Genomic DNA, 24,105 nt, shown 5'->3' on the forward strand with positions numbered 1-24,105 from the left:
CATCGATGTTTCTAGCTCTCTATCTCTCTCCCTTCCTCTCTGTAAAAAATCAATAAAATATATTTAAAAAAAAATGTTTCTTACACACTGTTATATTGGCTGGGTCGCAAAAATATTTGTTGTGGGCCGTGAGTTTGACATGCTTGCTGTAAATTATACCTTCTGGTAACCAGCCCCCATCCTGAAGCTTTCTAGGGCCTCCAGCCACCAGTCATTTCATTAGCATACAAAAGACACTTATCACCCAGGAGATTCCAAGTGTTTTAGGAACTGTGTGTCAGAAACTGGGTACAAAGATCAAATATGTACAGTTGACCCAACAATAACATGGGCTTAAACTGAGTATATGGTAGACTCAAGTTCTTCAAGAGTCAACTGTATTTCTTAAAAAAAAAAAAAAATAATAATAATATATATATTATCGATTTCAGAGAAACATCAATGATGAGAAAGAATCATTGATTGGCTGCCTCCTGCATGCCCCACCTATATGGGGATGGAACTCGAAACTCAGGCATGTGCCCTGACTGGGAATTGAACCACAACCTCCTGATTCATAGGTCGACCCTCAAGCACTGAGCCATGCCAGCCGGGCTGTGTTTCTTATTGTATCGCACTGCTCAACAATAAAAAGGAACATAGAGGTGATGTGTTATAGAATTGTACACTTGAAACCTATATAATTTTATTAACCAATGTCACCCCAATGACTTTAAATAAAAAAAATAAAAAGGAACAAATATGGAACAATATGGATGTATCTCAAAAATTTACCTAAATGAAAGGAGCAAAGTTAAGGAAGCTTGGTGAATAAAAGACTACATATTGTATTGTTCCAGTAATATGAAGTTTCTGGGAGAGGCAAAACTTATGGAAACAGAAAGCAGATCAGTGGTTGTGTAGGGCTGGGTATGGGAGCAGGGATTGACTTTAAAGGGATATAAAAGACCTTTTGGGGTAATAGACACTGGATTATTTGATGTTTGCACAATGTACAATTTTATTTCAAAAATAATAAACTTACAGGGAGTGCATTTTATAGGTTATAAATTATACCTCAATAAAGCTGTTAATAATCAACAAAAATGATAGCAGGGTGAAAAAAATCAACGTTCTAAAGGCTTCCTGGCCTTTAGGGCAAGTCAGGACCGATTCATTTGCCTCTCCAAACCGACCTCTCACCTGTCCCGGCTGGTCCCTGCTCACCAGGCAAGGCACCCCAAGATGAAGGGGGAGCCACCTTGTCCTCCCCTTGTCCTTTAATACTCCTCATTCTTCCCAGCCAAACTCCCTGAATAAGAAACAGACATTTGCTGTTTTAAGCCTCTGTGATTTGATTCTTGCTAGCACATCATGACCCAGCCTTCTCTGACTGGTACACCTTTTCTGGTTAATTGGACCCACTTAGCTAAGCAATCAAACACCACTAACACTTTCCTTTCCTTTATTTTCTATATCCAGATAGTCAATAGCCCTGATAGTTCTCCCCTTAAATATCCCTTAAATCATTTTTTTTTTCTTTCCATCCTAACTGCCACTATTCCTCTTGTAATTACATTTTTATAAATTTTCTAAATGGGTTTCCTGTGTCACCCAGCTCTACCTCTACATGGTATTCTTTGATATCTGCTGGAGTGTTTCAAAATAAAAGTATTTTTTTCCTTAAAAAATAATACTCATCTTTTATTGTCATTCCTTGATATCTCTTTTGCTGGACCATTGACCAGTAGGGATAATGCCTGTGTTGGTCACCACTGTATCCTAGCATCTTGCATGGGGCCCAGTGTACAGGAAATGTCTGTACATGCTTGCTGAATTAAAAAATGAGAACAGGGTTAACCCAAGTCCATTGTAAGGAATAGAGGTGGCAGTGGGCTGTGTCTACGGGAACTGAAAGCTAGAGGAGACTGGGTTCCTGAGGGCATTTGCTCAGCTCCCCAGGGAGGGGCAGAACCCCTTCTAGACAGTCTCTCTTTAGAATCAGTTTGACAGGTAGGGGAGGGCCTCTAGCCCTAAGCACAGGAATGCATCTTTATCTAGAGGAGCTTCAACTCCTGTTCCCTGGGGACATCCTGCCCTAGTACAGAGTCCCCTTCTGCAGGCCCTCCAGTGGGGCTGTGTCAGGAGGTTGGTCCATCTCACCCCCCTGGGGAGCCTTGTTGGGAATGTACTCGGGTCTGGACAGCCATGTAATGTGGGACAGGCGCTTGCATCAAGCCGTGATTTCTCCTCATTTTCAAGCCCAGTTCCCACCTCCCTTTCCCCATGTAGCAGAATATCCCTGAATCCTTGCCTTTACCTCAGAAGATCCTTGATGTATCTGCTTAGAGAACCTCTATGAAATCTCCACTCTCCTATCCTGGTCTCCAGGCTTCCCTGGAAATGGGTTTGCCCTTTAGGTTTCCTTTGGGTAGGGGTGGAGAACAGAGGGGCTGAGCCCAGGCAGGGCCCTCAGCAGAGTGGAAAAGCCAGAAGTCTGACAGAGAAACCTAGATGGGACTAATTTGGAACCCTGGGGGCTGGACAAGCAAGTTAATCTACACACTCAAGCCAACCCTGACTCACAGGAAAATGACTTTGAAACAGCTTTCATAATCCCACCTGGATGTTGGCCACCTTTCCCCTCCCAACTTTGTCTGGCCTCAGGCTGCTCACTTACTCTCTGATCCTCCCTTTTCTTATCCCTAACAAGGAGGAGAAAAAGGCTTAGATGAAGAATAAGGAGATCATCCGTGTGTTAAGAGCACTGAATTTGGAGTTGTAACTTCGGGTGCTCATGTTGGCTCTAATTTGCTGCTAGAGCTCAACAGGTCATTCATTATGTTACTCTCTGAGCTCCAACCTTCCATCTCTTGAATGAGGGAATTGGAATGTAAGGTGCCCTTCAGGTGCTAAAATGATTCCTTAAGAAATGAAAGTATGGAGGAACAGAGCTACATAAGGATGTGGCTGGAGATAAAGGACTAGTCTAATGACACTCTTGTCCTTTTTGAGAATGGGCTCTAGGCTCCTAGGTACAGCTCTGCCTTGTTCCCATCATCCCCAAGGTTCTCCACCCACTCCAAAGCCCTTGCTCTTGATTCTGCCTCATCTCAACCAGCACCAGGCCAGACCCAAAGCCGATTTCATCTCTGAGACATATGACAGCAGCTCCTCTCCTGACCCTGCCTCTGCTCTTCTTTCTTCCAGTTTGGGCCCAAATCCCAGGCTCAGACCACACCCCATCCCCTCTCACTGGCTGATTCAGAGTAGGGATTTCTCCTGAACTGAAAAAAACCTTTAGCAGAACTATTCTAAATGCTGACCTCTGAATCAAACCCAAATTCTGAGTAAAAACCGAACTTGAATAAGCAAACCAAAGTTGTGTTTTAAATACCTTGTGAAGCAGTTAGAACCTAAACACTCATTACCACATTCATTCTATAATGGATGGTCATGATAACTCAAAATTATTAAAGACAATTAAATGATGCTCTTACCTTTTTCTTCTCCATTTCTAAAAATTCAAAAATTTCCTTAATGTCTTATTTAACCCCTTTGATACTTCAATGTATATTTCCTAAGGAAAAGGGTATTCTCTTACATAACCACAGTATAGTTATTGAATAGATTTAACATTATTACTTTTATCTACAGTCCACGTTCTAGTTTCATTAATTGTCCTATTGGAGACATATTTAAAAGCAGGGACAGACACCGTAGTCTTTGAGAAATTTCACTACACATGTATTTTTCTTTGAAGATGTTGGGTAAATTATAGGGGTCTTCTACAGAGTCCCAGGGAGCTCCTTTTATCCATCTTCAACTATGGCTGTGGATAAGCTGAGCTGACCATCAAAGCGTGTGTGTTGGGCAAGGTCAGAACTGTTAGATGGGTGCCTTCCAAATGCAATCCGAGCCATTGGTTGTCTCTGAAAACACAAGGGTTGGTGAGGGGAGTCCACCACCTCACATCTTCTCGGCAGTACCAGCAAGTATTGTATTCTTCTTGAGCAAGGAATGACATGCATTTGTATTGGCCTCGGAACTAAACAGACTTGTCTTTGAGCCCCAGATTTTGCCACTTAGTAGCTTATGTATCTACCTCATTGTTTTCCCAAGAATTAAATGAGACAATGCACATGACACAGCACCCTGTCTGGCACATGGTAATGATTTAACAAATATTAGTGACTGTAGTTATTTAACAGATGGGTAGCTTGAAACTCAGAATGACTTCAAGGACTTCCTGGACGCTTCTCTCTGTTCACTTCTTTTTTAAAAAAAAATATATTTTATTGATTTCTTACATGCTTCTCTCTGTTCACTTCTTTTTTTAAAAAAATATATATTTTATTGATTTCTTACAGAGAGGAAGGGAGAGGAATAGAGAGTTAGAAACATCGATGAGAGAGAAACATCGATCAGCTGCCTCCTGCACACCTCCCACTGGGGATGTGCCCGCAACCAAGGTACATGCCCTTGACCGGAATCGAACCTGGGACCCTTGAGTCCGCAGGCCGACGCTCTATCCACTGAGCCAAACCGGTTAGGGCTGTTCACTTCTTTTGGTAGTTTGGCCCCTCCATTGCTCTAAATTTTAAGGGTAAACAAGCTGTACCAGGCATATCTTAATGCTTGTCACAACTCCCCTCCAGAACCAACCAATGTCTTCCACAGCCAGTATCCTTAACTCTAGCACCACCTTGTGGTTTGCCAGCACAAACTCACCCTGGCCCCTTCTGGAGGACCAAGGTTGGCTGCTCCCATCTTTGAGCCCTTGCTAAGTGCACAGCATTGTATTATGCATTTCACATGCCTTATTACATTTAATCCTTACCATAATCTAATTGTTACAGTTAGGAAAATTGCTTCTCATAGAGTAATTTGCCAAATCTCACTGGCAGAGCTAGATATCAGGTATCTTGCTCACTGTAACACTATCTTGATAGCTTTACATCTGAAAAGGCTCTTTAAATTCACAAGCTTCCTTACAGTAAGAAAACAGGGATAGAAAGGGACTTACCTGAAACCACAAGCACAGCTAATGGCAGAGACAGAACCAGAGCTGTTTGTCCAAAGAGCCAACTTGGCCCTGGACTCTCAATTGAGCCTCAGTCTGAGCCTGCCAAGCAATTTCAGACTATACCCATAATGGAGTTCCCAGACAGGGTTTAGAGGTGATTATTAGAGAACCCTGGAGGTAAACTGATTTCACATGTATCTCTATTTCCTGTTGTTCACCCATGTCCTCATCAACTCTGGCACCCAATGCTTCCATATTCTCTGGCTGGTCAGTCCCTATGTCCCTGGAGGAACAACAATCCCTTCAGGGTGGGACTTGGCAGGTGGGAGTCCCAACAGGCGCTCACTCAAAAATTGGCAACAAAGGAGAAGCTGGCACAAGGTTTAAAATTCCACCTTGGCGCTTAGCCCTGAATCCACTGTGTCTGTCTGGGAGCACCATGGCATGAGAACTGGAGCCAGAGAACAAAAGATGGCAAGTGCTGCAGGCCCAGACAGGCGAGCACAACAGCCCATATCCGGCACCACTGTGCTGCCTTCCAACTTCTGACTTCAAACAGCACCTAGGGATGCATGAGGAAAGGCATGCGTAGGCACATCTGCCCTTCCCAGAGGGTGACTGGGTTTCATCAAAGTTATCGCCTAGATCCGATTAGAAAAAGGGCCAAAGTATGCTGAAAAAACAAACACAAAGTGACAGAAAAAGTGCTATTATGGGTCAATTTCATTAAAACATTGTTTTCTGGAGAAAGCAAATCATGCAGCACTCTGGCTCTAGGCTTCCTAAAGTACCACAGAGGAGCTCCAGCACCTAACTTTGGGGAAAACTAAACAAACCCTTTCTTGCTGCTGACCTGGGCCAGCCTCATAAAACTTTTTACTTTACAACAGTGTTACCTATGCAAGATCGAGTGGAAGGTTAGTTTCTGTTCTTCCATCTGGACCATTCTATTGACTCAAAGGAAACCAGATATATAAAGAAAATCAATTTTGAAATTAGGCCTGGGATAAAATGACTTTGCTACTAAAGAGCTATTACTTAACCTCTTTTGACCTATAAAATGGGGTACATCATCTAGTTCCATGGAATGTTGAGTTACATGGGACAACAATTAAAATGCCTTAAGAAGGGGGACAGGTTTTCCTTTGGTGTGCATGTGGAATCGAAGATACAAATCAGTTTGGCCCCAGCAACTTGAACCTCCTTCCTCTGGTAACTGAGATCATGACCTCAGACATCCTTTGCATATATCTTCCCATACGCAAATGCAGTGAAGACAAAGTCTTAGGCTGAAAGTTATCAGCCATGACTAAATTGACACATACCTTGGAGAGCTCACTCAATCTCCACATTCAGATCTTTCTAGGAACAATCCTAAAGAATCTCAAGCACACAAAATATATTCTTAAATATGGTTTAATACTCTTCTCCATTTCTGTACATCACGACACCAAGATTTTGCTGCTTAGGATCTCTCTGTAGAGACTATAGAGAATGCAAAGGCTACGGTTTTTACCCCCTCATATTGATGTGTTTGTATGTTAAGTGTAATACATATCAGTATATATTGATACACACATCAATATATAATGCAATATATATCACCGAAGAGAACACATTGATTAAAGAAATACAAAAATTTGGCATCATTTCCAAACTTAAATAGTAAAAATAAAAACTACAAAAGGAGCTGCATACCCTAAATGTATCATGTGAAACAATAAGCATAGTCAAAAATGTAAATTTACATCCAATTTCTCTGGTCTTGTCATATCACATTAGACCCATTTACAATGGCAAAACCCTAAGGTACTGCTGCAAAGAGGGCATGTTTGCTCGCTTTTGGGTGTTCTGCAAACAAATAGCAGAGCCCAAAGCAAAAGCCTGTTCCAGTGAAGCCTCCCGCATTGGTGAATACCAAAGAACTGACTCTTCTCATTGGGGGTTGAGACATCAGGTTACACATCGACAGACAGTCATTTGGACCTCAGAGTACAGTGTGAGAACCAGAAACTTTACATTTAAGACATACTCCCTTCATTCAAGTGAAACAGGATTATTGGAACCATAGGCAGGTCTGCAACCTAGGAACAAGGAGCTGGTTCAGACCAATAAAGCTACGAGTGACTGAGTCAAGTTAATGAAGAACAGCAGTCAGGCACTAAAGTGTTGAAAGTACCCAATTTGAAAACCAAATGCACCCCACTACCCTATCAGTGTGAGGTGATACCAATTGACTTTTAAAACCTTTGGCCCTTCAAAGTCCATTTGGTATACTTTTTTCCATTGCTACCACTGGGCACATCCTATACACTTTGTTCACTGTCACCACCTCGGGCACATGATGACCTTGCATGTCAGCTGGGGTCAAGTCCAACTCACAGCCCAGCTGTGAAGCATGAGCTTCAGGTTTTCAAGCCCATTTGTGGACCCAACATGGTTATGTCCTGGTGCCAGAAGCTGTGTCCCATCCCTTCCCGCCCTTCCCACCCCGCCTCTCATGTTTTCTCCTATGAGAGGTACTTGCAAGTCCCATATTCGAAACAGATGCTCCCACCCCACCAGGAGGTCAGGGGTTAAAATTACATGCAGTCACACATGTCTTATCTGTTGTTCCTATGAAGAACCTTGCAGTTCATCTTTAAAAAATCAAAATATTCACATAATCTCATGCCATCCAACGCAAGGAAAACACGACCACCTCCCCTTTACCAAGGACAGACCCAAACAAAATAAAATAATCTTTAAATTTCTTTGCTTCCACTTAAATTGCATGTTTTATTTATCCCACTCCCAGCAATAGCACAGAAGCCCCAACATGTGCATCCCAAACTGGTTTCTAGGCTAAGATTATGGGAACCCTTGTCAAAGCAACGGATGCTAAGGGCTCCCAAAACCCCGGCACAAATTTGCCTGCAAAACACATGGAAGGAAACAGTGCACTGGCCCAAATGCTTCATGTGTCAGCTTGACTTGACAATGCAATTTGCATCCTTGAAACTAACAGTCTGGAGGGGGGACGGGTAGTGTGAGGGAGTGAAATTGCCTATTAGCTCACCCTTTCAACATTAAACAAGAGACCGAGAGAGAAATGATTCCAACATTTCACCACATATATTTCTTCTTATGCAGTCTAAGCTGAGAATGCCATGTAAATGGGTCACTGCGAAATGCAGCAATTTAATTTTTTCCAATCAAAATAAGAAACAATTCAGTATGATCTTATTTCTATTAACTTTTGAAGGTTTACAGCAGTTAAAGTATTTTTGCTTCTATGTATGAAGGTTAAAAAAATCATTTTTTTTTTCATAAAATACAAGAGCAACCAATTTCACCATCGAGTAAAAGTAAAAACTGGGATTCTTGTTTAAATTAGTCCAAAGTGGCATTTAGGAACTTAGTTGTAGGCTGCTGCTGCGCTGACACCATGACAAACCAAAGTGTAGGGTTGGATCTGGTTTTGTTTCCGTTTTCTTTTCAGTATCCAATGCTCATGGATTAAGTTCTGGAAATGTTCCAATTGTAAGGCAGGGATCTGTTTGGATTCCACCACGGGTATGCTCCTTGGGTTGGATGCTGGAGGGTGAGGCACATTTTGCCGGACCCATGTCGACTACCTAGTAGTCATCAAGGTCAAAAAATTCGTCGTCTCCTCCTTGGTATTCCATTCCCTGGAAATCTACTCGGTACCGCAAGATACCTGGGGACACAAACCAAAGAGTAAATCACCAGTCTTCAACAGAATGAGGAAGGCCCAATTCCCTTGCAGAATTAAAGAAAGCTACTAGTAAAAGGTAATGATTAAAAAAATGCTTCCAACCATGGAACAGGCATCCACGTGCTGCCTCTCCCTCCTCCTTCAGTGGATGATGAGATGAGCACACCTCACCTGAAGTAACATTATTTTGGAAAGGCCTTGGGCCTGGCTTTAAGTTTAGGTTTCTAATTGGCTACTCACCTCCAATTCCACCAAATCCTTTCACAAATTGGGATCCTTCTTGTGACTTATCTGTGACAATTTCCAATGTAGCTCCAAATTTTTTGTAGTTATTAGCAAACCATTCCAGCAAGGGCATGCTCTCAATTAGTTCATGTTCTTGTCCTGTCTTCAGGGGTGACCATGAGATACAGAAACAATGGGATTAGAATATAGCAAGACTTAGCAACTCTTGTTCCCCTGCCCCCCATCATTCTCCCTCTCATTATGTATATGTGTGTAAAACTCTCTTAAGTGAATTCTGATTTCTGGTGACATAATTGTAACAACACAGAAATTTTGATTATTTCAAATAATGTTCTTCCCCAGGCTCTAGCATCAACAACGAAATGTCAAAACACACTTAGCACCTCTTCAACTTATGGATCCTACTGTTGTCTCTAGAAGTCAGGCTGTTGTAAAGGGTCTCTAGGCATTCAAACGGCCCAGAAGAGACACACAGAATTGTTTTTGGGAGCAGCCTGATCAAAATAAAGTCTTACATCTCAGAAATGGAGGAACCTACCACCTGCTGTGCTGGGCAGGTGGCACCTTAAGCTCTACTGATGCTTTTACACCAAACCTGCAGAAGCCATTTCAGCAAAACAGCTAATACAGTAAGTAAAAAAGCAGCACAGATTTCATGGGGCAGGAGAGGCACTATTAAATTAACTCTACCTCTGCCTGGCCAGTGTGGCTGTGTTTTGAGCGTCCACCTATGAACCCGGAGGTCATGGGTTCGATTCCCGGTCAGGGGACATGCCTGGGTTGTGGGCCCATCATTGATGTTTCTATCTCTCTCTCCCTTCCTTTCTGAAATAAAAATATATATTTTTTTAAAAAAGATATCGCCCGACTGGCGTGGCTCAGTGGTTGAGCATCAACCTATGAGCCAGGAGGTCACGGTTCGATTCCTGGTCAGGGCACGTGCCTGGGCTGCGAGCTCGATCCCCAGTGTGGAGCATGCAGGAGGCAGCTGATTGATGATTCTCTCTCATCATTGATGTTTCTATCTCTCTCTTCCTTTCCCTTCCTATCTGGAACCAATAAAAATATATTAAAAAAAAAAAAAGGTATCTTCGAACCAAGATGGCGGCATAGGTAAACGCCTATACTTGCTGCCTCCCACAACCACATCAAAACTACAACTAAAAGACAAAACGGGTATCATCCAGAACCATGGGAAGGCTGGCTGAGTGGAAGTCCGACAACTAGAGGGAAAGAGAAAAGCGCATCTAGACTGGTAGGAGGTGCAGAGGTGTGGAAGAGTGGAGGTACAGAGGCGTGCAAAATGGGCTGGCAACTGGGTACACTGTGGTCTTTTTCAATCGGGAGGGAGATACAAACTCCTGACTACTCTAAAATCCAGTTCCGGGCGAGAGTCTAGGGACCCAGACTCATACGGGGAGAAACTGGACTGTCTGGCATTGGGCCGGAACACGAGGGAGGCTTTCTCTCAGAGGTGCTTGCAGTGTTCATTGTTCCTGCCCGGGGCCACGGGACACAGAGACCCAGGGACCTATCAGGGCAGGGCTGACGGGCAACCATTGCTGTTTGTACTGCCCTGTGATTCCCTGAGACCATGCCCCACCCAATTTACAACCCCACCCAAGCTGTGTGCAGAGGCTTTTGCATATAAATGGCCTGGCCTTCTGCAACCTAACCTAATAAACTGCAGCTGGGTCAAAAAAAACCCCAGAGCTTCCAAAAGAAGGCCTAAGGCACGTCAGCAGCCTGCACTGCTTCACAGCTGCGCCTCATCTGGGCACCTCCATACCCTAAACAAAGAGGAGGAATCTGCAGATTTCTCTGTAGCTCCTGCTGGGTGGCCTCAGGCAGTGGCTGACTTTGCACCTCCTTGGAGATTCAAGAGTCAGTGTACCCAGTGGTCAAAGTGAGACCACACCAGATTACAACTCTTCAGATCCATAAAAGACACACTCAGGGGGCAGACTCAGCACCAAAGCCCCACTGAAGCAAGTCCTGCCCCATAAGGGTGTTTCCAGCACAGAAGTTCTCCCATTGTAGACACAACTGGTCCTCACAGCCAATTGATCTGGAGGTCAACTCCTCCCAGTGACACCAACAGCAATCAAAGCTTAACTATAAGAAGACTGTGCACACAGCCCACCTCAGGTGACTGGGGAGTCTGAGCCACTGGGCCCTATAGCACACCTAGCACACAAAACCACTCTATCAACACAGGGAAGCAGCCAAAATGTGGAGACAAAAAAACATGTCACAAACAAAAGAAATGGAGGAAAGCAAACTACTGGATATAGAGTTCAAAACCACGGTTATAAGGTTACTCAAGAATCTTGTAGAAACCTCCAAGAAATTTAGTGAGACCCTCAAAGATATGAAACCAATTAGATAAGCATACACTGACTGAAATAAAGAATAATATACAGAGATCCAACAGCAGACTAGAGGATCCCAAAAATCAAGTCAAAGAAGATAAATACGAAGAAGCAAAAAACACCCAACTGGAAAAGCAAAAAGCAAAAAGAATCCGAAAATATGAAGATAGTGTAAGGAGACTCTGGGACAACTTCAAGCGTACCAACATCTGAATTATGAGAGTGCCAGAAGAAGAGAGAGAGAGCAAGATATTGAAAATCTATTTGAAGAAATAATGACAGAAAACTTCCCCTACCTGGTGAAAGAAATAGACTTACAAGTCCAGGAAGCGCAGAGAACCCCAAACAAAAGGAATCCAAAGAGGACCACACCAAGACACATCATAATTAAAATGCCAAGAGCAAAAGACAAAGAGAGAATCTTAAAAGCAGCAAGAGAAAGAAACTCAGTTACCTACAAGGGAATACCCATACGACTGTCAGCTGATTTCTCAACAGAAACTTGGCAGGCCAGAAGGGAATGGCAAGAAATATTCAAAGTGATGAATACCAAGAACCTACAACCAAGAATACTTTATCCAGCAAAGCTATCATTCAGAATTGAAGGTCAGATAAAGAGCTTCACAGATAAGGAAAAGCTAAAGGAGTTCATCACCACCAAACCAGCATTATATGAAATGCTGAAAGGTATTCTTTAAGAAGAGGAAGAAGAAAAAGGAACTCTTACCATTTGCCACACCATGGATGGAACTAGAGAGCATTATGCTAAGTGAAATAAGCCAGTCAGAGAAGGATAAATACCACATGATCTCACTCATTTGTGGAATATAATGAACATCATAAACTGATGAACAAGGACTGATCCAGAGATGGAGAGGCATTGATTGGACTGTCGGGCCTTGGAGGGAAGGTAGGGGAGGGCAGGGTTAAGGGGGAAAGATCAACCAAAGGACTTACATGCAAGCATATAGGTCTAACCAATGGACACGGACAACGGGGGAGTGAGGGCATGAGTGGGGGGGAGGGGTAGAGGGTAACGTGGGGATAAGGACACATATGTAATATCTTAATCAATAAAAAAATATATTTAAAAAAAAAGATTACTTAATACCTTACTAAAACCTATCCAAATGCCTTTCAACAGAAGAGTGGATAAACTGTGATATGCTCATATTACTGAACCCTTTATGTATGTAACAGTGATTGAACTATTGTTATATGCAACAACATGAATGAATCTCAAAAACATAATGTTGAGCAAAAGAAACCAGACACATTGTAGTATAAGATCCAATTACAACTGTAATAATCTGAACAACAAAGATTTATTAAAAAAAATCTTCCTTTTCACTATTTTGAGGATGAGAATTTTTAACTACTTTAAAAATAACTACAGTAACCACGACTTGGCCTCCTTCTTTGGAATCAGGTTGGTATGTGGCGGATAGTAGCTGACCACCTCCTGTCACCCCCAACTGACAAACAGGAGGTTTGGTTTCCCAGATGGATACTGTACACTGCCAGTGCTCTAACATATGGATTCGTCTTTCCTTGCATGTATTACCAAGAAACAATCACATACCTCTTTGTCTGTGAAATGAGATTTATCCTTCTCTTGTTCTGGAGTTAGATAGAGAATTTTCTCCTCTGCAGTAATGGGGGGGGGGAAAAATGTGTTAACTTGGTTCTCACATGCTAACAAGTATAAGCCCCATGAGATGAGTTAGGTTAGATAAAAGGGCTTCTGAACTTATCCTACCAACTTTTTTCCCCATATGATTATTAGTCAGCAAGCATTGAGTATCTACTGGGTACATTGCTCCTATCATGAGGAACCACCAAAGACATCAAGATACAGTCCTGTTCTCCAAAAATTTAACAATCTTAAGTAGACATTTAGCAGTTCAAGCAGAAACTATGCAGGAATATGCTACAGAATGAAAGAGATGGGAACAAGGTATAGATCTGCCTTCTGATTGGTCCTACAATCTGTCATCTCTCCTAAATCTACCCCCCCCACCCCCCGCCCGATTCCTTCATACACAGGTCAGTAACAAACAGCAATCTGATTTTCTAATTCTCATACCTTCTGTGCCTTGGCAATGAAGGACGTATCTCATTATATCCAGATTTTCGTAGACTATTAGAATTTCTACAGCTCCCATTTCTAAAGCTTTTAGTGTATCTTCAACTCCAAAACAGTACTTGCCCGTGTCCTGGCTGATTTCATCAAAGTATCGTCCTGTAAGTAGGGATAAGTCAATAAGGACATATATTAAAGTTTCCTTTGTAGATATAGACCCTCTTACACTCAAAATCAAGAGAGAGAGATATATTAAAAAACCAACTTAAAAATGAGTAAGTGCTTGCCCTAGCCAGTTTGGCTCAATGGATAGAGCGTTAGCCTGGGGATTGAAAGGTCCTGGGTTTGATTCTGGTCAGGGGCACATGCCCAGGTTGTGGGCTCGATCCCCAGTAGGGGGCGTGAAGGAGGTAGCCTATCAATGATTCCCTCTCATCATTGATGTTTCAATCTCTCTCTCCTTCTCCCTTCCTCACTGAAATCAATAAAAATATATTTAAAAAAAAAAAGAGCCCTAGCCAGCGTGGCTCAGTGGATCAAGCGTAGGCCTACAGACTGAAGGATCGCAGGTTCGATTCTGTTCTAGGGCATATGCCTGGGCTGCAGGCTCAATCCCCAGTTCAGGAGGGGGCCGATCAATGATTCTCTCTTATCATTGATGTTTCCATCTCTTTCTCCCCCCCTCTCCCTTCCTCTCTCAATAAAAAATGTTTTTGTTTTAAAAAGAGAATACTATATTGAAAACAAAAGGTTTTGGAGGCTTGAGAAACAAAGGTGCCAGAAAGAAAAGGGATTATGTTCGATTCTGGTCAAGGGCATGTACCTTGGTTGCGGGTACATCCCCAGCAGGGGGTGTGCAGGAGGCAGCTGATCGATGTTTCTCTCTCATCAATGTTTCTAACTCCCTCTATCTCTCTCCCGTCCTCTCTGTAAAAACTCAATAAAATATATTTAAAAAAAAAATGAGTAAGTGCTCAAAACCAGTGAAGAAAATACCACTAGTTGAGGCTCCAAAAATTGACTCTGAAGAGGCAATAGCTGAGCAAACAATGGCCACACTAATCTTTAATTCAGGCTCTCTATTCATCACTCTATTACAAAGGATAATTAATATGGGAAATAAGACTGAAGTTTGGGCCTGGCCAGTGTGGTTGATCATTGACCTATGAACTAGGAGGATAGGGCACATGGCCGGGGGTTGCAGGCTTGACCCTCAGGTAGGGGGCATGCAGGAGGTAGCTGATCATTGATTCTCTCTCATCTCTGATGTTTCTATTTTTCTCTCCCTCACCCTCCCTCTCAGGGAAACACACACACACATATAAATATATACTAGAGCAGTGGTTCTCAACCTTCCTAATGCCGCGACCCTTTAATACAGTTCCTCATGTTGTGGTGATCCCCAACCATAAAATTATTTTCGTTGCTACTTCATAACTGTAATTTTGTTACTGTTATGAATCGTAATGTAAATATCTGATATGTAGGATGTATTTTCATTGTTACAAATTAAACATAATTAAAGCATAATTGATTAATCACAAAAACAATATGTAATTATATATGTGTTTTCCGATGGTCTTAGGCGACCCCTGTGAAAGGGTTGTTTGACCCCCAAAGGGGTCGCGACCCACAGATTGAGAACCGCTGCACACCGGTGGGGTCCCTCAGCCTGGCCTGTGCCCTCTTGCAATCCGGGACCCCTCAGGGGAGGGGATTGGGCTGAAACCAGCAGTCTGCAGTCCGCCAACCCCTGAAGGATGTAGTAGTGCAAGAAGTGGCGGGCGGCCAGGGAGGAGCCCGAGCCTGGGGCTAGGCGGCGCTCCGCTACTGCCAGAGGCTGGAGAGGCTTGCGCAGCTGCACTCAGCCAGCCGTGAGTCGCATCAGGTGAGCCGCATCAGCTGAGCGGAGCTCCCACTGTGGGAGCGCACTGTGTTGAGCGTCTGCCCCCTGGTGGTCAGTGTATGTCGTAACAACCAGTCAAATGGTCAACTGGTCGCTTAGGGTTTTATATATATAGATTATATAAAAAGACTGAATTTTGGTTGCTATTGCCAAAGGGTAAAAATAGTACAAATACAAACACATTTATTAGACCTAATGACTAAAGAAAGATTAAAATGATTCCACTGTGAAACATCTTAATAAAAATGCTAAATCTTCCTCTTACCCTTTCAGCATGTTTCATATGTACAATCACGTATAAACATATAAAAACATTTCACAGAATAAGTAAATAATTTGCATTCCACTGATACCTATTAATTTCTTTTCTTGAATGAATTTCACGTTGGAGAGGACTTCAGTAGATAACTCAATAGCTTGGTTGAATCCATTTTCCCCACCATAGGATATATCAACTAATTTTAAAACTTTTGATTGCAACCTCTGACAAAAAGAAGGAAAAAAAAAAAAAGAAAAGAAGCATAATTAGTAGTTCAAAACACCTTCACTAAGACCCACTACCTCTTAATGGCATGCAAAACTTGGCAACTGATCACGAAGTCTAAAGAGGGAGAACATGGGGTAAGGGCCCAACTTATTCATTAGCAGGTCTCAGTGAGCAACACTGCCAGGATATACTTCCCCAACCAATCATATCACATATTCTATTGGACCTATATAATTCATTAAATATAAACAAAACTAAATTTCTTGGGAAGAAAAGAGAGAATTATTACTTCTTGCTATATAAGGTAGTACAGTACAAGACAACTTGGTTGGTGAGCCTACCATAATGTTACCTCCCTCACCCACAATGAGACCACCTTGGGAATGTGTCTTATGGCCAAGCCCATGTCATAAACCAAAAGATCTTTCTGGATTAAATGCTTTAGGCTTAATAAGCCCTGTCATATCACTGCTTTATTTACCTACAAGAATAAATAAGGAAAAGAAAAAGCCAGTTCCTAGTTTTTTGAAATCAAATTTCATTTTAAAGCCAAGTATGACAACCCACTCAGAGGCCTCTATAAGACCAGAAATATCCTATCTCAAAATGGCTGATTTCAGAAGTGAAAGGGCCCAGAAAAGCATGGGGGAATGTTTCCTAATAAACACCCGAAATCTCGCCAACTCAGAAGCAGTAAAAATAAAAAAGATGTGCATGTCCCAGTGGCTCAGAGGTCCCACTACTCCCACCAGAAAATTACATAATAGAGCATTTACTTCTCACTTACCTGATCAAACATATCAGATTGACTTAGTTCAGTTTTAAAGTCAGCAGATCCAGCTAAAACGAGACCAGCCACATTCACTTTGTCCCCAGAAATAAACAGCTGCACAGCAGTCTCAGCTACTTTCCGAACATAGTTATGTCGCTTTTCCATTCTTAAACGGGCAAAACGCAAGGCTGACTGACCTCCTCTACCTTTGACACAAAAGTGGCGAGGAAAAAGTAAATTATTAAGAAGTACAAGATGTCTTGCTAATTAAAAACTAACTAAATAATCATGCTATCATCCCCCAAAAAGGACAGAGAAAAATCACCATCTCCTTAACTAAATATTTGGCATAAACCTTTACTTGTTTTCAGAGAGTGACTACTAATTCTCCTGTCAAAAGAAGAGCCATAAGCACCAGAGTCATTTCATGATGCTTCTCCCATCATCTGGACTTACCACCCACACCCCCATTATACTATCTGTTCCCTTACTGCTAGATATAAAGCAATGGGCTCATGTTCTCTTCCTATATTACCATGTTTCTTTGGGAGATCCACAGTGAATTTGTGCAGAACTTCTCTTGTGTTCCCTTGGAGTGTGCCAAAAAGTGCACCACTACCATCTATTACAATGAAGCCAAATTTGCTGTCATCTGAAAGTAGTGCTGTAAGAGCCTGAAAAGCAAACACAAGTACCATACAATAAACCTCAAACTTTTGATAAGGTCATGATAACTCTGAAAGGACACTGTACTCAGTATGGTATGAATACCACAGGAAGACCATTTTATGGAGTAATTTATAGACTTCAGCTATAAATATGAAACTCACAGAGACAATTTTGAATTTCTGATGCAGGAAAAAGCCAATGATATTGATGTGAAGCCTTTCAACAAAACTGACTTGGGTACATGATTATAAAACCCAGAGTTATAGGGCTTAAATTCTCCCTAGTCCTTGATTTGATTTAGACTGTTGGTAGTCTATGAACACAATATTCAAATTAAAAGTTTAACCTAAAAAAGTTGAATTTCTGTTACCATTAGTAACCCCAGCATTAATAGGCAGTATTCATCATAGCAAATATCTTGTAAATCAACTCTAGAGTGGGAGTACATGAGTACAAAACCGAGAAATAGTCTATATAAAGATCTACTTTGGAAATGTTTAACTCTTATGTCTTAAGCATCATTAATATGAAGATACAAAACTCAATTAAAAAATGTTTAATCATCTCTAGGAAGGGAGAAGAGTAGATAGAAACATTAATGAGAAACATCATTGATCAGCTTACCTCCTGCAAGCCCCCCACTGGGAACTGAGTCTGCAACCTGGGCATGTGTCCTGACTGAAATCAAACTGTGACCTCCTGGGTCCGGAGTCAATGCTCAACCACTGAGCCACACCAGTCGAGCCAAAACTCAATTTTATTTTAGAGGTGGTATAGCTAATGATTATGAATTTTTATGGGGGAAAACCCTCCTTCTATGTTAACAGTATATCCCCTATATTTCTGCCTCCTGAAAAAGCAAATATTTAAATAGTCCTGGGATTCGTATAGATAAACATTTTCATGATGGACTTTGAATACTATAGGCTTGTTAGATGACTTGCTAGAAGGCAGCCTCTTTAGAGCTAAGAAATTACCCATTCCATTTTAACTAAGGAAGAAAACAGCCTCTTCAAAAATTGACTAGAAAGCAGATTAATCACTAAAAATCAATCTTTAACCAAATTATGCTTGATAATTAGCATTGACATAAATATTGCACGTGTTAAAATTTTTGCTTTACTGAAATGCTGTTAGGTGGCCTGATTAATGCAAGTTTTTAACAAGTTTGCTCATCATGGAATACACTTATTCCTCATAAAAAGGTATAATTATCCTGATTAAATAGGACATAAGTTGTGTTATGCAATATGCCACATCCACATCTAGTTATTGACACAGCAACTAAAGAAAAAAATAAAGCTAGTAAGAATAAATGGTACCTTGGAAGAAGAAACTAACTTAGTAAGTAAGCTAAAGCTAGAAAATATAAGTACCAGGTACTATTTAATTTAGTAAGATACAAAATTTGCTTTCATCAAATCAGATATAGTAAGTGGGATAGGGTGGCCGAGAGCCTCCCAATGAAGATTTTGCCAGAAGAATGTGATACCCAAGAGAAGAACAGTCTCAACATCTATGCACCAACCAAGACCCAACTTGAAGTGCGCTTCCTGTCAAGTGAGCAAAAACCATCCACTGTAAACTGAATTGACAAATGTCAGTTCTAATTCCATTGTAGAGATTTTCCCCTAGGTCAGTGGTCGGCAAACTCATTAGTCAACAGAGCCAAATATCAATAGTACAACGATTGAAATTTCTTTTGAGAGCCAAATTTTTAAAATTTAAACTATATAGGTAGGTACATTGTTATTAACTTAATTAGGGTACTCCTAAGGCTTAGGAAGAGCCACACTCAAGGGGCCAAAGAGCTGTATGTGGCTCGCAAGCTGCAGTTTGCCGACCTCGGCCCTAGGTTGATGAAAGGCGAAAGACTGAACTAGGAGCCAGCTGTGAATTCTTGATTGTTCTATTGTTGACTGATTTAGGTCACTCTAATGAGGTTTCCTTTCTACCCTAACATTCATCTTATGGCAGCTCTGTCACTCAAAAGTTTTATAGGGGAAAAAAAAGAAAGCTCTTAAAGTCTTGTTAGTAAAGATTTTATAATTTGTGAGCATGAACACAAAGTTCAAGGAATACAGGCAAGCATCATAGGTACAAAGGGAGAAAAAGAGATCAGGTAGCCAATTATTTCTTCACCTGTAGTTATCCAAATCAACTTAGCACTTTCCTCAAACATGATCAATGACCATGTCTTTCAGTGTGTCATAATAAAGATAAACTCTTCTATTTTTTTGAAAATACCCACCCTTAAAATGATACAATGATTCAAAAAACAGTCTTGCAATCCCTCAAAAAGTTATACATAGTTACTATAGGATCCAGAAATTCCATTCTTAGGTATATACTACCCTCAATGAAAACATGGTCATACAAAAACGTGTTCATGTATCCCTGGCCAGTGTGTTCAGTTGGTTGAGCATCATCCCATGCACCAAAAGGTCACTGTTTCGATTCCTGGTTAGGGCACATGCCCAAGTTGCAAGTTTGGTCCCCTGTTGGGAAGTATTTGGGAGGCAACTGATATTTCTCTCTCAAAAAAAAACCCACAAAACAAAAACAATAAAAACATTAAAACACACACAAAACTTGTACATGTATGTTCAAAGCAGCATTATTCATAATACCTAAATAGTGGGAATGCAAATGCCCATAAACTGATGGATAAATAAAATGTAGCAAATATCTGGCAATAAAAAGGATGAAGTACAGATTCAATACCACAACATAGCCCTAGCCAGTTTGGCTCAATGGATGGAGTGTCCGGGCTGTGGACTGAAGGGCCGCAGGTTTGATTCCAGTCAAGGGCACATGCCCGGGTTGCAGGCTCAATCCTTGGGGAGGGGTTGTGCAAAAGGCAGCCACTGATCAATGATTCTCTCTCATCATTGATGTTTCTCTCTCTCCCTTCCTCTCTGAAATCAATAAAAACATATTAAAAAAAATACTACAACACAGACGAACCTTGAAAACATTACGCTAAGTGAAAGAAGCCATTCACAAAAAGCCTCTAGCAGTGGAAATTCTGTTTCTTTGTTACTAATGTTGTGGCCCCACCCCATAACAAAGAAACAGAATTTCCGGAGGATGAGGCCCAGAAATCAGGATTTTAAGAAGATTCCCAGGTGATTCTAATGTGCAGCCAAGGTTGAGAACCACTGCTCTAGAGTCTAGTTGTATGATTCCATTCATATGAAATGCCAATATAAGCAAATCTACAGAGATAGAAATAGATTAGTGGTAGCAGAGAGAGGAGGGATCTTGGTGTGTTTGTGGGGGGCACAGAGAATGGGAGTGATTAATAGGTATGGGGTTTCTTTTGGGGGTGATGAAAATAGTCTGTACTTGAACTTCTTACCTCTGTATGGAATTTGTTGTCACACAGATACAATGATGTATTTATTGGTTTGAAAGGTTCAAAGTCAATGTTGACTTTCTTTTCCTTTCCTTCTTCTGTTACAATTGTACCACAGTAAACAACCAGGCCATTTGGAGGTACTGCAAAAAAAAACCCACAAACAATTTCTCTACATAAACCCCCAGCTAATTCCTCCTCATAGAAAATTATTCCACAGTCTACAATCCCTGCCCTTTAAATCCTAATTTAAATAAAGCAGAAATATCTACAAATCTCTCAGGCAGAATTCTACCCTGGAATTTGAAACTTACTTGTGATGTTTAATACTAATACTACTTAACTTTCAAAAAATAACTTAAAAAAGGGGGTTAAATTCCAAGGTCAAACACTAGTGACCAAAAGCCTAAAGGCAGGATCCAAGTGGAAAATATAACCAATACAAACAAAGCAGAGGAGAAAAATGATCAAGCTCCAGATTACCCTTTTTTTCTTTTACAAACAGTTTATTTTTAATGTTTGAGGAACCACCACAGTTTTCCAAAGCAACTGCATTATTTTACATTCCTATCAGCAATGCACAAGCATTCCAATTTTTCCACATCTCACCAAGGCTTGCTATTTTCTGTGATTTTTATTTTTTATAATAGACCTTTTAATGGGTATGAAGTGGTAACTCATTGTGGTTTTGATTTGTATTTCTCTGAAAATTGGTGATGTTGAGCATCTTTTCATATTTTTTTTTCTTTCTTTATTAAGGTATTACATATCTGTCCTTATCCCCCCATTGCCCCTCCCCCAACCCCCCTTTCAGATTACCTTTGTTATAAAGTTTGAGTCTTTGTTGTACAGATGTAATGGCTCCCAGGACTGAAAGGCTGTTTACTTGTGACTTAATGTTAGACGCAGTTCCAAACTCATCTGCTAACATTTTTGCTACTCGTGAAATCTGGTCTTTGGGAGGAATGATCAATGATATCATGCTTGTGCCATTGCTGTGAAAGAAAGAATAACACCAGAGGTTCAAGTACCACATAAGAGTTTAAATTCATGTGAGATTCCCCTAAAATAGTAGAAATAGATCACTCTCAAAGTGACCAGGAAGGTAGGGACTACAACAGTGTAATCAAAGGATACCCAGAGCTACAACACACACTTCCCTTAAAATATAGCTCTTAATTTTGACTGTACAAAATCACCTGGGGAGTTCATTCACCTGGTTCCTTTTCAAAAAAGGTTCCTGTAAGTTGCATTCCTTAAGGTGCTTTTCTCATCTCTGACTTTCTTCTTGGTTTCAGAAATGCAAATATAATAAGCTCTCATTAACACCCAAACAGGTGTTATAACACCAAACAGATGTTACAAATGGAAAATTTCTATTTATAAGATTATTTAGATAAGGTGGACTTCATCAAAATTAATAGTGGGCAAAGGACATGAAGGTCTAGAACAGGCAACCTAGACACAGAGAAAGGAGTGATTGCCAAGGTGGAATAGGGAATGACTGCTAACGGGCATGGGAGGTTTCTTTTTGGGCTAATGAAAATTACACAGAGGTGATTGTCACACAACTTTGAAGCAACAACCCAGTGAATTGCACACTTTAAAAAGGGGGTAGGCCGAAACCGGTTTGGCTCAGTGGATAGAGCGTCGGCCTTCGGACTGAAAGGTCCCGGGTTCGATTCCGGTCAAGGGCATGTACCTGGGTTTCGGGCACATCCCCAGTAGGAGATGTGCAGGAGGCAGCTGGTCGATGTTTCTCTCTCATCGATGTTTCTAACTCTCTATCTCTCTCTCCCTTCCTCTCTGTGAAAAATCAATAAAATATATTAAAAAAAAAAAAAAAAAAGGGGGTAGGCCAGCCCTAGCTGGTTTGGCTCAATGGATGGAGTGTTGGCTTGAGGACTGAAGGGTTCTGGGTTCTATTCCGGTCAGGGGCACATGCCCGGATTGTGGGCTCGATCCCCGATGGGGGGCATGCAGGAGGCGGCTGATCAGTGATTCTCTCTCATTGCTGATGTTTCTGTCTCTCTTCCCCCCCCTTCCTCTCTGAAATCAATAAAAATGTTTAAAATAAAAAAATAAAAAGGGGTAGGCCAGGACACATACCACGGGAGTAACCTGCTGGTCGGAGCACCTGCCCCATGGTGGTCAGTGCGTGTCATAGTGACTGGTTGTATGAACGGCCAGACACTTAGCATATTAGGCTTTTGTTATATAGGATTTTCATATACATTTTACTAATTTTCTTTTTTAAATATATTTTATTGATCTTTTATAGAGAGGAAGAGAGAGGGATAGAGAGTTAGAAATATTGATGAGAGAGAAACATCAATCAGCTGCTTCCTGCATACCCCCCACTGGGGATGTGCTTGCAACTAAGGTACATGCCCTTGATCGGAATTGAACCTGGGACCCTTCAGTCCACAGGCCGGCGCTCCACCCACCACTGAGCCCCGGACAGGGATACTAATTTTCTTTAATCTCTGACACTTCTATTATAGAGAAAGGGCAAATAGCGCTATTAAAATATTTCTTCTAATTAATTTCCTTTCAGTGTGCACGAATCAGTGCACCGGGCCACTAGCTTAAAAAATATTTTTAAAAAATGGCTATGATAAGTTTAATCATTGTAAGTATTAGTATCATGTGGAAACAGGTTAGCTTCTTCTTTTTTTTTTTTTTTGCCCTAGCCAGTTTGGCTCAGTGGATAGAGTGTCGGCCTGCGGACCAAAGAGTCCTGGGTTTGATTCTGGTCAGGGACACTTACCTTGGTTACAGTCTCCTCCCTGGCCTGGGCCCTGGTCAGGGCTTGTGCAGGAGGCAACCAATCGATGTGTTTCTCTCACATCGATGTTTCTCTCCCTAAAAATCAATGGAAAAATATCCTCGGGTGAGAATTAACAACAAAAAACCCCAATGACAACAATTTTTTTTTCTTATTGATTTGAGAGAGAGAAAGAAAAGAGAAGAGAGAGAAACACTGATTTGTTGTTCCACTTACTTATGTACCCATGGGTTGGTTCTTTTATGTGCCCTGACCAGGGATCAAAACAGAAATCTTGGTGTATGGGGACGACACTCTCACCAACTGAGCTACCTAGCCAGAGCAAGGGTGTTTTTAGATAAACTGGGAAGGCTGTCAAAAACGCCTAAGGGTCCTAGCTGGTTTGGCCCAGTGGATACAGCATCAGTCTGCAAACTGAAAGGTCCTGGGTTCGATTCCAGCCAAGGGCATATGCCTGGGTTGTGGGCTTGATCCCCTGTAGGGGGCGTGCAGGGGGAAGCTGATCAATGATTCTCTCACATCATTGATGTTTATATCTCTCTATCCCTCTCCCTTCCTCTCTGAAATCAATAAAAAACAAAACCAAACAAACAAACAAACAAACAAACACCTAAGGGCCCTGGCTAGTATGGCTCAGTTGGTTGAGCATTTGTCCAGTGCACAGAGATTGCTGCTTCAATTCCCAGTTGCGGCTCCATCCT

The 24,105-nt window shown here is 41.5% G+C and overlaps 1 protein-coding gene across 2 annotated transcripts in view; it reads right to left on the reverse strand.

Annotated features, from left to right (window-relative positions):
• Positions 1-6,405: 6,405 nt before the first annotated feature.
• The window catches only part of ETF1 (eukaryotic translation termination factor 1), a 34,590-nt gene continuing 16,890 nt past the window's right edge, over positions 6,406-24,105 (reverse strand). Inside the window, exons 1-10 of one of the 2 annotated variants that reach the window (XM_014529088.1) lie at positions 21,833-21,883; positions 21,436-21,611; positions 20,620-20,759; positions 17,125-17,263; positions 16,605-16,795; positions 15,684-15,813; positions 13,428-13,583; positions 12,924-12,988; positions 8,964-9,111; positions 6,406-8,705 (exon numbers count right to left, since the gene is read on the reverse strand). In XM_014529088.1, the coding sequence (XP_014384574.1) occupies positions 8,623-8,705; positions 8,964-9,111; positions 12,924-12,988; positions 13,428-13,583; positions 15,684-15,813; positions 16,605-16,795; positions 17,125-17,263; positions 20,620-20,759; positions 21,436-21,598 (1,215 nt within the window). In that variant the 5' untranslated portion in view covers positions 21,599-21,611; positions 21,833-21,883 and the 3' untranslated portion in view covers positions 6,406-8,622. Of the gene's footprint in view, positions 8,706-8,963; positions 9,112-12,923; positions 12,989-13,427; positions 13,584-15,683; positions 15,814-16,604; positions 16,796-17,124; positions 17,264-20,619; positions 20,760-21,435; positions 21,612-21,832; positions 21,884-24,105 lie in introns of those variants that run through there. The other variant, XM_005881023.2, reaches the window with a different exon arrangement.

Source organism: Myotis brandtii, unplaced genomic scaffold, assembly GCF_000412655.1.
Source record: "Myotis brandtii unplaced genomic scaffold, ASM41265v1 scaffold668, whole genome shotgun sequence".
In the NCBI taxonomy this organism is placed as follows: domain Eukaryota; kingdom Metazoa; phylum Chordata; class Mammalia; order Chiroptera; family Vespertilionidae; genus Myotis; species Myotis brandtii.